Source organism: Ursus maritimus, unplaced genomic scaffold (assembly GCF_017311325.1).
Source record: "Ursus maritimus isolate PB19 unplaced genomic scaffold, ASM1731132v1 scaffold_7, whole genome shotgun sequence".
NCBI classification, from domain to species: Eukaryota; Metazoa; Chordata; class Mammalia; order Carnivora; family Ursidae; genus Ursus; species Ursus maritimus.
Window position 1 is genome coordinate 1,170,790 of NW_024426885.1, and position 21,555 is coordinate 1,192,344.

Genomic DNA, 21,555 nt, shown 5'->3' on the forward strand with positions numbered 1-21,555 from the left:
ATGCTTGAATTGTTAGGGATTGACTGTTGTCCAAGGTGGCTGTACCGCTGTCGTTTCCATCAGCAGAACATGGGGGCTCCAGTTCGGCCACATCCTTGAGAACACAAGGAATCTGAAGGGGCTGAGAAGAGCCCCCACAGAATGTGCCCCCTGAGCTGAGGATTATCTTAGGTGAGGGCCGCTGGGAAAGAGCGTGGCCCCCAAGTCAGGGCCCAGATGTCCCTCCTCGAAGGCGCTGTCCCCCTTCCCTCGTCTTGTCACTGCCCCAGAATTTACTGCCCTTTGTTAAAATGGTATATAAACCCCCGGGCCAAACACCTTTTTGAGCTTTGCAGCATCTTTTGTGACGCTTCCCGTGTGCACAGAAAATAAACACCTTCTGCCGTTCGTCTGTGTGCCGTCGGTCTGACTCACACGCCCCAGCAACGGGGTCTAAGAAGACACAGGGAAAGGTCCGCCGCCTGCGGTGGTGCCTGTGGTTTCTGTTACAGCCGGTCTAGCGAGCACATGGCAGGACCTCAGCGGGGCTTAAACTGTCATCGGCCTGATGACTAACGGTGTTGAGGACATTTGTACGTGTATTAGCTGTTTGTGTGCAATGGTCAAACGTCTGTGTCCGTCTTTTGTCCACCTTTTAGCTGGGTTGCTTGTTTTCTTATAATTGAGTTGTACGAGTCCGTTGTCTATTCTTCACCAGAAATACGGTTAGCGGTACTCCTTCCCAGTCTGTGGCTCGTCTCTTTGTCTTCTTAATGGTATCTTTTGAAGCACAGAGGTTTTTAAGTCTAGTAAAGACAGATTTGCAGGTTTTCTAATGGCTCGAGCTTTTGGTGTCACATCTGATAGGTCTTTGCCTCACACAAAGTTGTGTAGGTTTCCCCGGGTTTTCTTGCAGAACTTGCGTGGTGTCGGCTCTTACACGGAGGCCTCTGGTCTCTTCTGAGTTAGGATTCATGAAGGGGCCCGAGTTTATGGTTCTCATACAGATACTTGGTTGTCTCTGCAAATGCAGTTTTCTTTGTGGGAATGTTTTGAGTTCAATTTTGTGCACACATGTGGGCCTATTCAGAGTCTCTATCAATCTTGATAAATTGCATTTTTGAAGGACTTCACTAGTTTATTTGAGTTGTGAACTTACGGCACAAAATTTCTACAATATTCCCTGATTGTTCTTTTTTTATTCTTTTGGGTTTTTTAAAAGGTTTTATTTATTTATTTATTTATTTATTTATTTATTGGGTCCCAGTGGAGGAGCCTGACGTGGGGCTCGATCCCAGAACGCCGGGATCACGCCCTAAGCCGACGGCAGACGCTTAACGACTGTGCCACCCAGGCGCCCCAAGGTTTTATTTATTTTTTTGAGAGAGAGTGAGAGAGCACGAGCAGGGGGAGCAGCAGAGGCAGAAGAAGAAGCAGACTCGCTGCTGAGCAGGGAGCCCCCATGGGGCTCGATCCCAGGACCCCAAGATCATGATCTGAGCCAAAGGCAGACTCTTAACTGACTGAGCCACCCAGGCGTCCCATCCTGATTATTCTTTTAATCTCATCAGGCTCTGTAGTGATAGCCCCCTTTTCCATTTCTGATATGGCATTTTTTTTTTGCCCTTTTTTTTCTTATTCAATAATGCTAGGGTTTTACCAATTTTATTGACTGTCTTCAAAGGAACAATGATTTGCTTTGTTGGTTTTTTCTCTCACTTATGTTGTTTCATAGGTTTCTGCTGTCATGTCTTTTCCTTCCTTCTACTCACACTGAATTTAAATTACTCTTCCTTTTTTAGCCCCTTAAGATAGAACTTAGATCATTGATTTTAAACTTGTCTGATTTTTTTTCTTATAAGCATTTAAAAATAGCTGTATCCCCCAAATTTTGTTATGTTGGTTTTCATAGTCATTCAGTTTTAAATATGTCCTAATCGCCTTTGTGATTTATTGTTTGGTCTGTGGATTATTTCAAGTTTATTGCTTAATTTCAGAATGCGCATAGACTTTTAGGACATCTGCTATCACTGATGCCTTATTTAATTTGTTGTGTTCAGACAACATATTCTGTATGATCTCAAAACTTTGAAGTTTACTGAAAATTTTTTCTCAGTCCTGGGATATGGCTTATCTCCATGAATATCCCTTGCACACTTGAAAGTGGTGTATACCCTGCAGATGATGTCATAGTGTTCTCTAGGTGCCGGTTAGGGCAAGGTGGGTAATGGTTTCCCCAAGCTTCTGCGTCCTTAGTAATTTTGCATGTGTGTGCTTATTCTATCAGTTACCGAGAGAGGGGGATTTAAGTTTCCTACCATGACTGGGGCTCGTCTGTTTTTTTCTGGGGCTGTCGTATGAGTCAGGGTTTTCTGGAGAAACAGAACCAATGGGATCTATAGAGATATACATAAAGGGATGTATTATAAAAACTGGGTCCTGTGGTTACGGAAGCTGAGAAGCACCAGGATCTGCCGTCTGCAAGCTGGAGAACCAGGGGAGCTGAGGGCTAACTCCCAGTCTGAAGGCTAAAGGCCTGATAACCAGGGAAGGGGCTATGGGGCTCCGGGGGGTAGCAGGTGTAGGTCTCAGAGTCTGAAGGCCTGAGAGCCAGGACCTCCATCCTATGTCCGAGAACAGGAAAAGGTGGGCAGCCTGGCTCCAGAAGAGAGAATTCAAGTCCCCAACAGCTTAGATGATGCCCACCCACTTTGGGGAAGACAGTCTGCTTTCTTTAGCTACCAAGTCAAATATTAATCTCATCCAGAGACACCTTCACAGACACACCAAGAAATCGCGTTTTTTCAGCTTCTGGGCCTCCCGTAGCCCCGTCGGGTCGACACATAAAACAAACCCTTGCACGAGTCTACGCCTTGTCAACTTGGCACCGTATGCTCTCCTGAAACTATACTTGACCTCCGAACAAAGACAGAACGAGGTCAAAATTCCACCTAACGTGACTATCCTACGTACACCCCAAGATGCGCTCACCCTTCGCCCGTGGGCAGTGACCGCGGGGCGCTCGGCCACCACAGGCAAGGGGGTGTGCTGACCGTGATGAAGAGCGGAGGCCAAGCAGCACGGGGGTCGGACTGGGGCAGGCCTGTGGCTTCCAGCGGGACAGAGAGGAAGCCAACTACGTTCTTACTTGATCTGTGCTGTCAGAGGAGTTCCAGGTCAAGTGAACAAAAGTCTAGCTTGACTCACAAAAATAAGAGCCATGGCCCCTCAACGGTTTCCAGACTAGAGCCAGTGCAGACACCCGGAGTGCCTTGCACGGAGAGGTCTCCTCGAGGAGGAGCTCCAGGACACTACCAAGAATGTATATGTTACTCTTTCTCCCAGACTTCCCCAAAGGGACGGGTGGCCTTTGACCAAGGGAACTGAGCACTGGGGGAAGGAAGTCATCAGACATTTTGGGAGTCCTGGACACTGGCTCTGAATGGACATTAATCCTAGGAGACCCAGAACCTCACGTTGACCCACTAGTCAGAGTGGGGACTTATGGAGGTCAGGTGATCAGTGGCGTTTTATCTATTTATTTTTTTAAAGATTTATTTATTTTGAGAGAGAGAGTATGCATGTGCATGCAAGCAAGGGGAGGGGCAGAGGGAGAGAGAATCTCCAGCTGAGTCTCCGCTGAGTGCGGAGCCCGATGTGGGGCTCGATCGCATGGCCCTGAGCTGAAATCAAGAGCCAGATGCTTACCTGACTGAGCCACCGGGTGCCCTGATCGGTGGAGTTTTAGATTGGGCCTGCTCCAGAACCCACCCGGTGGTCACGCCCCCAGTTTCAGGGGGCACAGATGGAATAGACACACCGAGCAGCTGGCAGAACCCCCACATTGCTGCCCGGGGCCTGTGCAGTGAGGGGAAAAGCAAGAGGAGCTCCAAGAGCTGCCTCTTCCTCGACACACAGTGCGCCAAAAGCAGCCCTGCCCTCTGGAGAGACTGCAGAGCTCAGGGCCACCATTGAGGACTCGGAAAGTGCCAGGGTGGTGGTCCCCTCCACACCCCGTTGAACTCACCTGTTGGGCCCACCTCTTGGAAAACAATGGTGGGTTGTCATAAGCTTAGCCAGGTGGTGACGCCGTTGCGGCTGCTGCACCCAGTATGGATGTATCACTTGAACAAACGGACGCATCCCCTCGGCAGCTGTGTGCTGTTAATTTGCACAATGCCCCTTTGTTCAGCCCCGTCAGGGACTCCCCAGAAGCAGTGGCTTTTAGACAGGACACCTTCCCCGTCTGGCTTCGGGGGCGCGTCCCCCTCCAGCCAGCTGCCATAACTCTGTTTGCTGAGATCTTGAGCGCCTTTCCCTTGCACAAGATCTCACGCTAGTCCATCACCCTGAGGACGCGGTGCTGCTGGGACCCCAGGGGCAGGAGGCAGCGACTCCTCTGCGCCTGTTGATACTCACACGTCAGAGGATGGGAAGTAGTCCGATGGAACCTCCAGGGCCTTCTACCTCTGTGGATTTCTAGGGGCCAGTGGTATGGGGCACGCCAAGATGTCCCATCTCAGCTGAAGGTACGTTGCTCCCTCTGACCCCTCTGAGGGGTCACAACGCCTCGCTCTGGTTTATGTACTTGGACATTTTCTTATTAGATGCATACACAGGATTGTGATGTCTTTTTAAAGAATTGATCCTTTTATCGTTATGAAGTGTTTGTCTTTATCTCTGGGAATACTTTTTGTCTTGAGGTCTACTTTGCCGAATATGAACATAGTTACAGCATCTTTGTTATGATTGTATTTGCACAGTGTATCTTTTTTCCATCCTTTTAATCTCTTCTTTTGTAAATTTAGTACCATTTTTTATTTAAGATACGTCTTTTAAAAATATTTTTTTAAATTTATTTGAGAGAGACAGAGCACAAGCAGGGGGAGAGGCAGAGGCAGAGAGAGGGAGCGGCAGGCTCTCTGCTGAGCAGGGAGCCCGACGGCGGCCTCGGTCCCAGGACCCTGGGATCATGACCTGAGCTGAAGACAGTCGCTTAACCAACTGAGCCACCCAGGCGCCCCTGAGGAAGGTCTCTTAAGCAAAAATGAACCAGCCCCTAATGATTTGGGAGGTTCTTGGCCTATCCAGAATGCAAAGAATACTAAACCTGGGAAATGGACTGTTGGGAAAGCATGTTCTAAAGAGAGGGCCGGGGGCATGGCCGCACAGCCACTTGCTGGAAAGGTTGGCTGTACGACTCTGAATACTCTTGGCCGTCTCAGCAGAACCCAGGGTACAGGTGCGGTCATGGGGGGAGATCCGTGGAGGGCCCTCCTGTGTGAAAGACCCGCCGTGACACACGGGACACGTACCAGGCCCTGGAGAAGGCTGGGTCAGCAGAAGCCCGCAGGCTGGGACTGAGAGGAACAGATCCAGAACACAGGGAAAGAGGGCGACGGGACCCACACCGCTTCTCAAGCAGGACAGGGGCTGAGAGAGCCCGAGCAGCAAGGATGTGCTGTCCGTCAGGAAGAGGGAAGGCTGGCCCCCAGGGTAGTCTGTCCGCTGACAGAGGCTCCCCTCGGGCCTTGGAATTTCACCGAAGCTTCCCTGTGGGATTGCGGAATTTCCTTGGGAATGACGACTCCTTCGTTCCTTCAGTTCCTCTTTCTGGGACAGAAACGTCTGTGCTGTGCTTGTGCACTCGGGAAGCAGGGACGGGCCACACCCAGAGTCTTGCCCGCCCCTGCGTCAGGTGATGACACCCGGGGCTGGTGAGCGGACCACACTTGGGTGGGACTGTAGGCCCAGAGTTGGTGCCGCCGTGCGGAGGCTCTGGGGCTGCCGGGATGCCGTGCATGTGTTCTGCACGCAGCCTGCACGTAGATGTTGGGGGACCACAGGGTGGACTGTGGCAGGTTTAATGGTAGACCCCCCAAAAGATAGGTCCACCCAGAACCTACAAATGGGACCTGGTTTGGAAAGAGGTTTTGTAATTAAGGTGAGGGTCTCATGTTGATATCGTCCTGCATCAAGGTGGGCCTAAGTCCTACGGCAAATATCCTTGTGAGGGAAGCAAAGACGAGGACGCACAGATGAAACGTGATGTCTCGAGGCAGGCAGACTGGAGGGTCGCCTTTGCAAGCCACGGGATGCCAGGATTGCCGGGAGCGACCAGAAGCCCGGAGATGGGAGGATCCTCTCTCAGGACCTCCAGGAGGAACCAACCCTGCTGAGGCCTCCGTTTCAGACTCCCAGCCTCCAGAGCTGTGAGAGAACCCATTTCTGCTATTTTCAGCCCCCACTTTGTGGTGCTTTGTTTGGCAACCCTGGGAACTGCTGCGCAGGGAGAGTGACACGGTCAAGCGCGGAGTCTGTGCTCAGACCTGGTACCACCACGGCTCAGCGGAGGGGTCCCTCCAGGATGCTGGGAGGCTCGCCCTCCTGTCTGACGAGTCTCCCTGGAGTCATCGGGAGCCAGGCAGCCCCGGGACCTCCAGAACCAGTCCTGCCAGCCAGCAGCCAACCGTCCCAGCACTCAAATTCCCAAGGCCCTGCCTTCCTCCCCCAGCAGGCCCAGGGCAGAGGGCACTTGTTTTCCACTTCCTGCCAGAGAGGAGGCTAGCCGTGGGCCCCACACACAGGGGAGCTCCCCAGGATCAGAATCCCGCCGGAGCTCCTGTTTCCCGGGGCCCGTTCTGGTATCTGTTCCCGAGCAGGAGACCGCACACGTCAGTCAGGCGATCTGAGCGGAGTTTGATAAAAGGACTATTCGTGAAGACGCGGGCAAGGGTCAGTCTCACCATGGTGACTGAAGACGAAACCCACCTGAGAACTGGAGGCTGTGCTGGGTCCCAGCTATGTGACCATTCCTGACTCAACGTCAAGGGCACGCCCCTCTCAGGAAGCACAGATTTCCTGGACAAATTAGAGACCAGTGCACGATTGTGCTGGGGTTTCAGAGACTGAGCCTCGAATACAAAATCACCCCCCGACCGTTCTGCATTCCCTGTCTCGGGCACTCACTGTCCCCCAGAGACACGGGCCCCTCCCTGTGCTCGCTCGCCAGCTGGTTTCCACCTCAGGGCCCGCATCCTAGGCCCTGGGCCACAGGCCTTCAGAGGGCTGCTGATGAACGCTCCAGTCTCAGAACGCTGCCCGACCACCCCATAAAGTGGCCCCGTGATCATGCGCCACCCACGATTCTGTGTGGCTCCTGCCTGCTTGATGTGGTAGACACGTCCACCTGGCACTGAGTCGCTGGCGATCTCCCGTCACCGGAGGAGGACTGCTAGCCCTGAGCTAGCTGATGTTCCTGATCAGTGTGGGCAGCCAGGGTACCCAGGGACACTCTGTTGGCTTCAGTGCCCCCTTTCCACTCACAGCTGGCCCCCGTTCCAGCTTTCCTTCCTCCTGGCCTCCCCTGAACTCCATGGTCATCTTTGTGTCTGCGGTGACCTGGTCTGCCCACGGGTGAGGTGGTCTTTAAACTTTTCTGTCTCCTGCCCACTCTGTGCGCCTTCTCCAGCTTGCATATCCAATCCTGGGGCTTCCCGGGCCCCCGCACCACAGCCAGGCACGGGGGTCTCCCGGACAGAGCTGGGTCCTGAGCCCGGAGGCCAGCTGTAGGCCCGTCTACTGTGGTGGTTCTGTTCTTTTCTGCTGGCGCGTGTGAGGGACCCACAATCCTAGGGCCCAGGGGTCTTGAGAGGTGCTCAGTGTCCCCAGAGGAGTTTCTTCCTATGTCCTGACCCCGGAGCAGGTGCGTGCTTGGGCATTTGGGGCTCCCAGTTCAGTGTGCAGATGTCCCCTCACTGTCTTCTGTTGCTCCTGGTGCCTCTGAGACAAGAGCCTTGGTCACTTTCAGAGAAGCACTATCGGTGCCCAACTGCCCTCAGCTGGAGGTCGCCCTGTGGCTCCACTGTTCGTCTCCCCTTCCCCTTGGTGTCCCTGTCCCCTGTGCTCCCTGTTACCTTCAAGCCCTCAGTCTCTCCAAAGGTCCCGGTAACTTTTCCAGCCACTTTCTGAATCCATTAATATTTTTTTTCCTTCTAAAGTGTTTTCTTGGGGCGCCTGGGTGGCTCGGTCATTTGGGTGTCTGCCTTCAGCTCAGATCATGGTCTCTGGGTTCTGGGATTGAGCCCCAGAGTCGGGCTTCCCGCTCAGTAGGGAGTCTGCTTCTCTCTCTCCCTCTGCCTGTCCCCACTGCTCTTTCTCTCTCTCAAACAAACAAATAAAATCTTAAAAAAAAAAATAAAGTCTTTGGTTTCCTCTCAGATGGCAGGGGGTGGTTATACCTTTTTATTTCCTTTCTGCCCCTTCAGAGGGTCTGGAAAGAAGAGGAGATAAAGAAGCGTGGGCAGTCTGCACTGCACACCCTGGCTGCTGTGGGTTTGGGGGAATTCTGATGTGCGGTCCTGGGTGATGGTGGCTCCAAGCATAACCCTGCCCCGCCCCCCCCAACATTCCTGCATTCGTTCCTGCAGGATGAATTCCTACAGGGCACCTGCTCCGCCAGCACGTGCGGCTGGAAAATTGCGATTGTGCACGGGAGCCCAGGACGGGAGCTGCTGGGTGAGCTCCGGGGAGGGAGACTGAGCCCAACCTGGGAGGCCTTAGTGTCGTCAAGTTTAAGTGCAGATGGGATGTGTGCATGTATGTGTCAGCCAGACAGGGGGACCTGCAGTGCGTAGATGGTCAGTGGGACTAACCTAGGCTCTGCTCGAGTAAAAACAACTCCCCCCATCCGGATGGCTTAGGACGTGCTCTGCATGTCTGAGGCTGGTCTGCAGGTGATCCCAGTGAGGCCGGCTCCCGCTTAGCCAGGCGACACTGGCCCAGAAATACCACAGGTCACCTCTGCTCACATCTCACTGGTCAAGCAGGTCAAGGAGCCACACTGAATTTCAAAGGTGGGCTGGGGTACCAGCGTAGCCTACCATGGAATGAGACTGGAGTGGGGACCGCCAAGACAGAGTACCACAAGCTGGCGTGGGGGTTCGAGCCAGGAGAAGGGCTGTGAGGTCAGGACAGAGCCCAGGGTGGCTGAGGGACGTGCACGAAGGGAGGAGAGGCTTCGTGGGAGATCCGCAGGGCCTGGTAACTCAGGGTATGGTGGGACAGATATTCCCTCTCACTGTAGGGAAGCCGAAGGCGCTTGCAGGATTTCACGGCGGGGGGTGGGGGGGAGGTTAACCCATCACAAAAAAGATTCTTCAGTGACAAGGTCTAGGAGGGCGCAGGACGCTAGACGGTACTGACAGACACTCCTGGGGTGTCCGCTGTGCTGAGCGCTTTACTCCCGCGGTCTCACGTGGCCTTGCAAGCAGGGGCGGAGGGGGCTCACCGAGGTCAAACTGCGCCTCGAGTCCCCCAAACACGCAGCGATGGCAGTGGAGAACCCAGCGGTCAGCGCCAAGGCCCCTGTCGGACCCAGGCCGGGCCGGGGGACTCTGGGCAACTCGGACGCAGGGTTCCAGGGAGGGGCAGCGGCGTGCACCCTCACCAGGGCTCCCGCTCCGGCTTGGTGTCCGGCAGGCCTCACTGGGATGACCGGGGACCCAGTAAAGGAGACCCCGAGAGCGCGGGTGCACGAGTGCGTGGGTGCGCGCGCGCTGGCAGCTAAGGCTCCCGGCGGAGTGCCCGCCCCGCCCTCTCCCTCCTGCGGCGCAGCCACAGGGCCGGATGGACACCCGGCCGGGACCGCCGGCCTGCTCGCGCTGACCACAACCCAGCATCGGCCCCCACCCCGCGCGGCCGTTTCCCAGCGCCCGTTCCCGGGGCCCGCGCGCGGCCTCGCGAAGCGCAGAACCGCAGGATGAAGTTTAAGGCCTCCCCACATCAGGCGGCCGGCTTTGTTCGCGGAGGCCGCGGGGGTGGGGAGACCCAAGGGCAGCCCTGAGTCCCCGCCGCCTTGTAGAGCGGGGCCCTTCCCACCCTTTTGGAGTCCCCAAGAAACCCGGAGGGACTCGTGGCTTTCCCTCCCTCGCTCTTGTCTCCGCCTCCGAGTGGGTGTTGCGGCCGCAGTGTCTGTGCCAACCAGGCCCTCTCGAGGTGGGCGGTGGGCACTCGGCGTGCGGCGCCACCACCCGTGCCAGCCCGCCGGGTCTCCGCCCCGTCCCGCCCCCCGCGCTCGGCTCCACCCCGGCTCCTCCCGCCAGCCCTGCCCCGGCCCCACCCCCGCAGCGCTGGCAGTCGGCGGAACCGGCCCGGCAGCCAGCACGGGCCAGCGCCGAGGCCGGGGCGCAGGGCGAGCGCTGCCAGCCGCTCCCGCTCTCGCTCCCCGCCCTGCGGGCGGGCCATGTCCCCGGCTCCGGTCGCGGTGCGCACTCAGGCCCGGCGATGAGGAGTGGCGCGGAGCGTAGGGGCAGCAGCGCCGCGGCGCCCCCCGGCTCGCCGCCCCCCAGCCGCGCGCGCCCCTGTGGCCCCGACGCGCCCCCGGCCCCGCCGCCGCCCGCCGCCGGTCAGCCCCGGGCCCGGGACACAGGCGATGCCCGCGCGCAGCCGCGCCCCCTGTTTCCGTGGAGCAAGTGGAAGAAGAGGATGGGCTCTTCCATGTCGGCGGCCACGGCGCGGAGGCCGGTGTTTGACGACAAGGAGGACGGTGAGCTCGGCCGCAGGGCGGGGGCCCCGGGCCGCTCCCTGGGACAGCGTGGGGACCCGTGCCTCATGGGGACCCTGCAAGCTCTCGCAGCGGGGCCGCGGCGGCAGGACTTCCTAGCGTCCAGACACCGCGACCACCAGGGTGGGAAGGCGTCCCGGGGCGTCTCGGTTTCCGAGGAAACTCGCGGATGGTGCCTGCGGTGCCCACGCGCATCCAGGGCTTCCGCCTGCGTCCTCCGTGTCCAGTGGCGGCGCAGCGGGGGTTTAAGTAGGCTCCGCCGGCCCTGCGGGGTGAGGGTCCATGGTCAGAGTGGTCCAGGCTTAGCTGCGGCAGCATGTTTTCGTTTTCTTTTTAGGTTTTGTGTGCAGGCTTGGTCTACTCTGCACCTGGGGTGCGCCGCTTTTGCAAAGGAAGATGCCTGCCCCACAGGTGGCCTGGGGTCCCTGGCCCTGGGAGATCTCAGTCTGCGGATGACGGTGTGGCGTGGCCCCCACATGCTCAACCTCTGCGCTCACATGTGCAGTGGAGATGGCTTTGCCTTTGTGCAGAGACCTGCCCTTTGGAAACTCCCTTTGAGAGTTTCCTCTCAGGTCCTCTTGCAGGTAAAGCTGCTGACCCAGACCGCCCACTGGTGTCTCTTGAGTGTCCACGCGAGGCAGGTGCCCTCGGAAAACAGGTGACAGGCCACCTTTGATTTGGCAGCTACCCGCAGGGAAGGTCTGCGTCTGGGGCACTGGGATACATTCTCACGCAAACATACAGCTCTTTTCTACAGATGTCATGCAGATAATTTAAATGGTACAATGATGACACATTTGATGTTTTTTTGACATTTTCTTAAAATAGTTGAAATATAAATTTTTCATTTGTAGGCAGCCTTCAGAGATATGATGGGTCTTTTATAATTTTAGAGCACAGCTCAGCACAAGAGCCCAAGCTATTTATTCTGATAAATAATTTAAGCATGATAGGAAATTACAGTAGTAGGACCTCAGGCCAGTGGTGGTGAGTGTGCATGCAGGCTGTGTGCGGGTGGTCATCGGAGGGACGGAGAGGCTGCCGGGGGCTGCCAGGGGGCGCCGGGCTGCTGAGCCTCGCCACGGTCAGCTGGGGAGGGGCATTCCGGACCTGCCACATCGGGCCAGTCGTTGTGTTCTGAGCTCTGGGGCAGCACGACTCAGTGCTGTGACTATTTCCTATGGTATGCATTTTTGTTTTTAATGTAAATATTCTGAGGAAAGAAAGCCCCGAGTGCATTAGGAACTGATCAGGAAGCAGATTGACGTCTAGCTTCTCTGGCTGCGGGATGAGAAAATGTCTCAGAAACACATCTGAGTTCAGTGCTTGCTGGTGTCAGCCAAGAGCTGGCCACTCTTTCCATGCCTCAGCCTTGCGCTCTCCGAGGCGGAGAACGTGGAAATAGAGAAACTGATGTCGCACAGGGGCTGCCTTCAGCTTGTTAACGTAGGATTTTTCTATTTGCTGACAGTGTGTTATGTCTTAGATGTCAATGACCGTTAAAAAGGCAAAAAGAGCACAGAATCTGTTGGTGCTGCTCACAACCTGACTTGAGACAGCCCGTGTTTGCCTGGAGTAGGACGGCGAGGCGGCAGCTATCCGGGCACGTGGGAGGCGGGGAGCTGACTCTGGCCACAGGTGCTTGCTCTTTAGGACACGCGACCACCAGTTACTGGCTCCATCACTCGGCACGGCGGCCACATCCCCAGATTGAACACACCGTCGGGACTTATCTGGGCTTTGTTTGGTGAGATGGGGCGCGGCAGCCGTCGATGTTATCTGGCCGACAGCCTCTTGGTTCCGCGTGGGCATGTCATCGTCGGGGCACCTATGGCTCAAGCTCACGGCACGTGCTTGCAGACAGGGCCATGGGTTTATTTCCAGGGAAGGGATGGGGTTTTGGACGGAGGAAGGAGAGTCAGGAGGCAGGCTGTGGCCCCTGAACCCCGGCTCTCTTCCAGGCGGGGTGTGAAGTCGCCCCCCGCCCAGCCCCTCCGGACAGGGGTTGCGTTACTTTCTCGGCCCTGCTGCCGAGCCAGCTTGAAGAGGCGGCCGTGTTGTGCTGGAGACGTGCATTTACTGTGACTGCACGGTTGCTATGGCAACGGAAGACCGGCTGATGAATTTTTTGGATTAAAACTCCCAATTAATATATCAAGTTTGGTATGCAGAGAAAAGGATAAAAGAAAAGAAAAAGGCAGTTTCACAGAGTGGCAGGTGAATCCCAACTAAAAGCATGGTTGTGACAGAGAAGTGTCCTCGTCCCCGTCAGCCCGCTGAGTCGAGAGCCCCTGTGCTTACTCGGCAGGTGCCGGGCGCATGTGCAGAGTCTCTGTGCCTGTCTCACGCTGGAACTGGGGGCACCTCTCCCTCCGCCCCTGACGCCACACCTCCTCCACTCCCATCCCTCGCTGACTTCTGGGGGCCGTGGACTTCAGGGCTGAACCTGCCAGGGGACCTGCCTTTCCTCGGCTGCCCTGCCCCAGAGCCGTGCTCTTGCGCAAGCCCCTTTGTGTCTCATGGTCTCGGCGTCCCCGTGTGGAATGAGGTTGCTGAGCGGTGCTGAGGGGGGCTCCAGCTCTGCCTGCCGAGTAGGTCTGCACCCCGGTGGGGCGCCTGTCCTTGTCCACGGTCATGGCCAGCACTCAAATCCAATGTGACGTTAGTTTCCTAGTGGGGGGTCACCACTCACCATGAGGTTTGCTCCCCCAGAGAAGACTGGGAATAAGGGAGCCCTCGAAGGCAGAACGCCTAGCCCAGGTCTGTTGGGTGGGTGGGCAGCACGCCAGGACAGGAGGCCACCAGATTCTCAAGTCACCTTTCCTGTCTTAAAATGTAGAAAAAAAATCTTTTATTTCTAATTATAGAAGCATTAAAATATGTGCCTGTGTATGCTTTCCTGCTTTTCCTAAAATTGTCCTGAATAGGAAAACCCAGACATGTAGGTTTAGCCCCGAGAAGCTGTGCGTCTTCTGCAGCTTTGTTCTAGGAATGTTCTCACACTTCCAGCCGTGGAGACACACGCTTTTTTCCTTTGATGCAGAAATGGGATCGCGTTCCATATATGGTTTGGTCGTAACCCGCTTTCTTTCTTAGCGGGATGTCGCCAACGTCTGACAGATGTACAGCATTTGTTGGCTAGTTCACAAGAGCAGCCCTCAAACCTGGCTGGGAGCTAGACTCCATGGTGCCCTCAGAACTACGGATGCCTGGTCCCCGCCCCCCAGGAATTCCCAGTGGGCATGGAGCTCGGCACCCCTATCTCGCGAGGCTGGTGGTTCTGACGGGTGGCCAGGGCCGAGTCCTTGCCCTTCGGCCTTCCTCGATGTAGATACGACGTTCTCTGCTTACTTCGCTTCCTGCTGTAGGACATTGGGGTGTCCTCCCTTTCTTAAATATCACAAGCAAGCTGGAAACGACCATCTCCGTGCATTCGTGTTCCTGCACGTACGGATGACCTTGCCGCCCCAGAATTGTGTCCACGTAAGGCATCTTGACACAGCTGAGCTGCTGGCATCCATAGGAAGGGTCCCTCTGTGAGCCAGCTGCTGTCCTGGGCGCTCCTTCCATGGCGGCCGCTGAAGATGTGGCTGCGGCATGCGGGGTAACCAGACGAAGGGGGATGTGGGGAGACCGACAGCAGACAGGGAGGGGCCCTGGAGAGAGACAAGGAGGGCAGAACATGGAGTGGGGTGGGGGACAGACGGCCAGCCATTGCTTGTTCTGGGCGCGCCCAAAAGCCCTCGTTCCCTGAATCCTCACCAACTCCGGCTGTTTTCATTTCTGACAGTCTGAAAGGTGAAAGGCTTGTATTGACGCTTTGAGCGTGTCTGACTGCTGGTGGGGTTGGTCGTCTCTTTGCTCCTCACGTCGGGGCATCTGACTCTCGTCGACTGCTGGCAGCTGCCCGAGCTTCCGCTTCCTGCTGGCACCGCGGCGGCCCCGTGTCTTTGCCCCGCTCCGGCTCTACAATCCACACCCTGGCACGGCCCCCCCCACCCCGCACGTTTACCATTTATCTTGCAGCGTTCTAGGGTTTTTGGTATGGATGTGTTTAATTTTCATGTGGTCAGAATCATCAATAGCTTCCTTTCTGGCAGATTCCAGCCTCGGGTGTCATGTTACCTGCATACGTGGAAACTTCCAGTCCATTCAGAATACCGTCCAACCAGGAGCCAGAAGGTCTTCCCCCTGGGGGTCCCACGCTTTCTGAAGTTGAGCACATCAAGGCTGTTTCTAAGTTTAAAATGTCCTTTACTGTGCTGGTTTTTGTTGAACTGTGAACAGGATCACTTTGCCTGTCGGTTTCACACTGATCAGTGCTGGGATGAAGGAATACTCTTCTTTTTAAAATACGCATCCTGGAAATGGCCTCTGTGCTGAGACTCTCGCTGGTTCCCAGACTTTTTGAGTTGTTTGCTTGGCCTTTCTCGATGCTCCGTCATGAACCGGCAAAGAAGGGTGGTCTGTTGCCGTATGGTCTTGTGCCCCACTGTGCTCCTGAGAGCTCGCAGGGCGGAGGAGAGCAGCTGGGCTCACGTGCAGCTGGCCCCATGATGCTGATGGGCCCTACTTACTGGGGCCATTGTGGCCCCTGGTTATTAGGAGGTGTTGAGGGGCTGGGCAGAGGTTTTCTGTGGGGCCCAGACTCCGGCTAATGGCGTTCACACCCCCTCCCCACACTGCAGGTCTCCCTTGGTGGCGAAGCCTGGCGGCTGCAGACCATGGAATCCTTTACCAGCTGGCAGAAATGGTGCCGAGGCCCCTGGTGTGGGGGTGGGTATTTGGGTCCCAGTTGGGTAGGAGGGCACGTGGGCCCTTTGGAAAGCCCCCTTGCACGTTCATTCCTGGGTTTCTGGGTCCCGGAGGGCCTGTGGGCAGCCATGGAGCTCGACATGTTTCTCTTCCCGTGGCTGACAAGGCTGGTCTTAGAATGGACTTGGGACCTACTGTCACGTCAGCTCTGCATGCCCATCCATCTGGTTGTGTGTTTTAAAGTGCTAAAAATAAGGTGATTTTCTTTAAAAATTTAACCACCCAGCTTTCCAGTCGAGAAGTAATGGAAGAATGAGATAGGGGTAATTTTTGCTCAGGGTTTCTCTCCAGGGTTGATGCTCTGAGGGAAGAAAAGCCGTGGAAAAGCGCTCATTCTGCACGGGGTCAGGGCAGCCCGAGCAGGGTCTCAGGCCCTCGTGGGTCCCCAGGGGAGGGGGCAGATTCTGACGTAGCAGGTCTGGGGTGGGGCCCAGGAGTCTGTGTGTCCCACCAGCTCCCGGGCGACACCCCTGCTGCTGAGTTGGGAGAGCTTAGCAGGTGCATGGCAGGTGTGGTCGTGGGGGGCAGGAGCCCCCCTGGGCTTGGTGCGCAGGGCGATGGGCATTGAATGGGAGACCGCACGCGCCCTTGCCGTCCTCCGCGGATAAGCCTGCTCTCTCTGTGAAGCTGCCGGGCAGGGGATGGCACCTCGTCTCTGGTTTGTGCTTGCATTTCTGCGTTACTCCTCTCAGATACTGCGTGTTACACACATAACCACTGCAGCTTCCACGGCCTTCCATTATTGTGAGTGGGGACTTGGCATCTTTCCTCTGACCCCTCCCCAGGGCTGCTGGTGCGAGTGCCGCCAGCAGCAGGTTGCTGAGGGCTGTGCAGATGCTTGGTCCCAGAGCTGGCTACTTGGGGGGCGCTTGGCTTCCCACCCGCATGTGTAGGGAGCACAGCGGGTCCGGCCCCGCCCCCGAGGGCCTCCTGCAGGGCTGATGGGTGCAGTCCGCCCTCCGGGAGGGCCCAGGGCAGCCGCTCTAGCCCTCTTTGGAACTGGGTGGTTCTTATTTTAAGGGCCTGCGCTCAGTTTGCTGTCTGTAAGAAGCTCAAATCTGGCGTTCACCCTTGTGAAAGACCAGGCCTTCCAACTGGTGTTCTTCTTCCTTCCTGTCCAGATTGTTCTTTCTCGCTTAAAAATATATCGAACTGTGCATTTCTTCATACCTGCTTCACTCTGCAATCTGCGTAGAACCGTCGATAAAAATAAAGCTTTGGTAGCCACGCTTGCTCCTGGCTGATATTCCAAGACGTGGTTAGACCTTGCTGTCCTCAGCACGCAAGCCTTCTCCATCCCCACTCCTCATCCATTAGGTGGGATCCATGAGTCTTCCCCCCACCCCACCATGGCATCGCCGTGCCCAGAGCTCCTCTCGGGGTGCGCCCTCCCACCCAGGCGGTGAGCTGGCCGGGCACCCCACAGGACATGCTGGGCTACTTCTCCTTTCCCCCAACCCCGGCTTGATCCAAACGCTGAACGATTTTAATGATCAGAATTTGAGACGATTTGGGAGAAGCTGTAATTAATAAAATGATTGTTATTTTTAAAATCTGGGATGCCTACTTCATCAAAAAATGTTTTCGTCATTGACCTAAAATCTATTATTTTAAAAGCCAAGGCAGCCGACTGCTACCACCAGCGTGGCCGAGGGCAGAGAGCGGCCTGGGGGCTTGCCTGACCCAGCCCGCTCTGCTGTGAGAAGGGCTGCCTCTCCCGGCCCACGTTCCCCCGACGTGGCACGGAGCCCACAGATGGCCCCCAGCAGCAGCTCAGGCGCAGGCCCGTGTCGGTCCCGTGAAAACCCCAGCGGTGTTATTTAGGTTCTGAAGCCGGGAGAGGGTGTAGGTGGGAGTCAGCGTCGCCCCCAATTTATTAAAAATAGGAGCTGAGTACATTCACTTTCTCACAGTGATTTAAAAGTTGACTTTGGAAAGGTCTCTGCTTTCGGAATTCACATCATGACTCTTCATGCTTCGTATGCACAAGGCGGAACTGGTGGCAAAAGCAAGAAATAGGCGACTTTGTCATTTCTTTGTGCCTGTGTCAGGCCCGGCACGGACGCTCATGCCTTCTCACGCTCGTGCCTTCTCAAGCACGGCTTTTATTCGTCCTTGCCTGTGACCCTATGCGGGCAAGGAGGGGTCTGCTCTGTGCTTGGTGCTTCCAGGCCCCTCGCCCCTCCTGGTGCCCGCCTGGCCTGTCACCTTCCCGCCAGCTTCCCACGGGGGGCTGGGAGCAGGTCTCCACACTGTTAGTTTTTGCTGGTGACAAACTGCCCCCAAACCTAGTGACACAACAACACCCGTGCTCATTATCTCTCATGATGGGTCGGGCAGTGGGGACGGGTCTCCCTGCCGCTCATGACGCCTGCGAAGCCAGGACCGCGGCTGGGAAGGGAGACCCCAAGCCCCAAGGGGCGCGTCTCTGTGCCTCTTGCCGAGGGCGAATCGTGGAACTAGGAGTCGGGCCGTGGAATTCCCAGTTGTTTGCATCCTGATGCCCTTTTCCCAGAGCCCGCGACAATTAGAATGTGCAGAAGGAAGGGCCGGATCACGGAGCGCCCCCGGAGGTGGATGGTGGGAACACTGAAGTGGGGATGGAGCTTGCGAGGCCGACTGGGTGACTGGGTGGCCTCTAGCCACCACTCCCTACCTGCCTCCCTGCGGACCCGGCTCCCACCCGTGCTTAGGGATTCAGGGAGGGTGCAGCCAGCGATCCTGCGTGCGCGTGGTGACCGCGGGACGTGATCCGACGTGATGATGAACGGCGTCCCTGTCGCCCTCGGACGTGTCCTGCTTTGGGTGATGAATTACGTGCTGCTCATGTAGCCACCAGACGCTGTTGCCAGGACGATCCCTTTTTATTTTTTACTTTATAGCTTTTTATTATATAACGAAAAGTGACAAGGAAAAAGTATGAGTTAATTCAGTGTCTTACGTAATCTCAGCCCCGAGACCACAGCCACGTCGTCCGTCCCACCCCCCCCCCCCAGTCCGCGCTCCCATACAGACAAAGCGTGTACTTTTTAAAAACTTCCTCCTTATAGACTGACTTTAGAACACTGTAGGTTTACAGCAAAGTCGGGAAGGCAGTGCAGCGAGTCCTCGTTCTGCCAAGTGTCCTACGTTAGCTTGGCGCGCCAGGCAGCCATACTGCCGAGCCCACGGCGGCGCGCCCGTGTCGTCCCGTGGCTCTCTGGGGGAGCTGGCTGCGGAGCAGGTGCATGCGCGCGCGTGCGTGTCGGGCGGTTGGCTAGAGGAGTGGGCTGCGCAAGAAGTCAGGGAGGCCGAGCAGGCATGCGCTCTGCGCTCTGCAGGCTCAGACCCCGCGAGGCGACCTGCAGCTCCTGGTCCGCGGGCAGAACAGGAGCGGCGCCCTCCCGGAAGGTGAGGCAGGGAGACTCCCTCCTTCCTCCTCCGTCGGGGCCTCGGCGGATGGTTGATGTCCACCCTGGCTGGGCTGGGGATCTACTTTACCGAATCCACGGATTCCAGTGCTAACGTCACCTGGAAACACTCCGAGACACGTGCAAAATCGCGTGGACGCGGGGCGCCCGTGGCCAGTCAAGGTGACACATAAACTTAGCAGTCATGACTGAGAACCCAAGTCCACAGTTAGTCAGTTTCCATGTGTTCTTACTTAATACCCTTTCCCCGTTCCAGGGCCCCACGTGACACTCCGTGGTCTCTCTTGACATTCCTTCGGCCACCTCGGTGTCTCAGCCTGTCCTGTTTTTATGACCTGGACGGTCTTGAGGGTGACTGCTCGAGTGCTTTGTAGGATTTGTCTGCAGTTTTCCCGGTGGTTTCGCTGGGATCCGGTCTTCGGGGAGGGCAGAGAAAGCACCTGGGGTCACATCAGGGGTCTGTCTGGTCCCTGCACGTGTGGACCTTGCCCCCCCCGGGCTGGGGCCGCTTGTCAGGAGTCTCCCTTGCTGGGGGCCTGTCCTGTCCCCCCCACGTTGACCTTTTGGAAGGATGTCACCACGCCCAGCCCACGCATCAGGAGTGGGTGTCACTCTCCACCTCCTTGAGGGGAGGCGTCCATGGAAATGCAAAGAGTTGCCTCTTCTCCCCGTTCCCATTGTGTTGCACTTGGGTCGTAGTCCAATGTGGCTTCATTCTTGTCTCTCCTGTTGTTCCCGTGTGGGCACCCGGGGGCTTCAGTGGGCTCCTGTGTCCTTGGCACACCCCCGTGGCTGCAGCCTTCCAAGCACCTCCTTCCCTTCTGACACGACAAGGTTCATCCCCTGACCCAGCCCTCGTCTCCACCAGCTCTCCGGGGAGCCCTGGTCCTTCTGTCAGGGATGGTGTTGGGATCCAAGGCCTGGGTTCCTGGGAGGGGACCGTCTTCCTGAAGCGCAGGCTGACCTCCTCGCTCTCATCGCCCCGTCACCGAGCTGTGTTCTCGGTGAGCTGCACACACACACGCACCCTGTATGCCGTGGCAGGGAGAGTGCAGCCCTCATGTCTGGAGCCGGCCGGGCACCTGGCTCCTCCCGGCATTGAGGCCCTGCTGCCCCGACCCCCGTGAGTGCCACCACCCCTAGCCCAAACCTAGTGACCCGTTCTTTCAAGCACCCTCCTGCTGAGATGCCCCGGTGCCCCAACGATGCAAGAAACAGTAAACCCAGCCTGGTCAGCCTTCGACCGTGTCTGGCCATCTTTGGCTCGGGGGCGTCACTTACACCTACAACCCAGGACTGTCTTTCTAGGAATAGACCCCACAAAATGTGAGCATCTCTGCCCTTCCTGCCCCAGGACATCTCAGGCTGGTTGTGCCACAAGGTCCTAAGGGTGGACGGGGCTGAGCCATGTGTCCTTGTGTTCTGGGGGGCACGTGGTTCCAGGCATCCTGTGGCATGAACCAACAGTGTGCTGCCTGTCTACCGTGCTGAGAAAGCTCTGCTTGATGCCACGTCCCTATTGCTCCCCATTTCCAGCAAGACGCCTCGGGACCGCTTTGTCCTTGTGGTGTCCAGCCCTCCCGCAAGCCCACGGCCCCATGCTCTGGGGAAGGTCCCCTCCACGTGGCTGAGAGTAATGCCCAGTCCTCAGCCCTCCCCGTCCCTGACCTGTGGTAGCCCCCACGCGCCGGACCCCTCTGAGATCCCTCCTAGATCCCTCCTTTCATGAGATGCCCGGATGCCGCCGCCCGAGCTTCTTCTTGGCCCCTCGGCCGGTCCTTCTTTCTCGACTCTGTCTCGCTACACTCACGCATTGGCCGCCTCAAATGTCATCCATATGCCGACTCCCAAATTTATATCTCTAGCCGGGACCTGCCTCCCACGTTCCAGACTTTTCCGTCCAGTCTCTGACTTGACACCACTACTCGTGTGTCTCATACTCAGATTCAGCCCCTCCAAACTCAAGTTCTATTGCCCTGAAGCCTTGACCCCTCCTTGTGGCCGCATGTCCTTCCTGGGCTCCCCATGTTCCCAGCCAGTGTGTCCGGCCACAGCCCCTGCTGCTGGGCGCCCTGACCTGGCCCTCCTGGCCCTCTGGCCCCGCCCCCTGCTCTCCTGGCTGCAGCCAGCCCTCTGAGCGGCACCTTGTTTCTGCCCCTGGCCCGCATGCCTCTGAGCTGCCAAGACGGCTCATCTTGTTGCTTCTGGAAAGCCTCACTCCTTAGCCCTGCATTTTGTGTCCAGTGAGAAGGCTCTGGCCCTGGGGGGCCAGGCACAGGGCGACCCCAGCTCCCCAGCTGGCAGCAGCAGGGCTCTCTGGGCGGCCAGACCCTGGCTCCTCTTCTTGACCACTCTGTTCCATCTTCTCCGGTGGCGTGTTTCTGTTCCGGGCTGTCAGAGCCGTTAGGTCAAGCTGCCTCGTCACTCAGAACAACAGCCCAGGAAGCCGGGCTTTAGGACATGTCCAGGCAGGGGCTGCGGTGGGCCGCGGAGGGGGGCGGCTGCCCTGGTTGTTGGAAGGACACTCGGGAGACTGACCGCACTTGCCTTTGGGCCAAACGTGATGGATGAATTTCAGCAGACACAGGTGCAAGTGTCCCAAAAGCACTTCCCCTGAATGAGGTTGGAAGCTCTGTGTGTGGGCTGGTTATGAAACGCACATCTGATAGGAGCTGAGACTCCGGCTGATGCAGGTGTGCGCCTGTGTCCAGAGCCGTGGCGGAGGGTCCTGGCGCCTCCTAGGGTGGTCCCTGGCACACCCTGTACCAGGGTGGGCAGGGCTCTGCC

General features: G+C 57.0%; 1 protein-coding gene across 3 annotated transcripts in view; it reads left to right on the forward strand.

Annotated features, from left to right (window-relative positions):
• The window catches only part of STK32C (serine/threonine kinase 32C), an 84,777-nt gene that overhangs the window by 9,860 nt on the left and 53,362 nt on the right, over positions 1–21,555 (forward strand). Inside the window, exon 1 of one of the 3 annotated variants that reach the window (XM_040624502.1) lies at positions 10,264–10,525. The exons of the other annotated variants lie outside the window; for them this stretch is intronic. Coding sequence (XP_040480436.1) covers positions 10,264–10,525 — 262 coding nt within the window. Of the gene's footprint in view, positions 1–10,263; positions 10,526–21,555 lie in introns of those variants that run through there. 3 annotated transcript variants of the gene reach the window in all.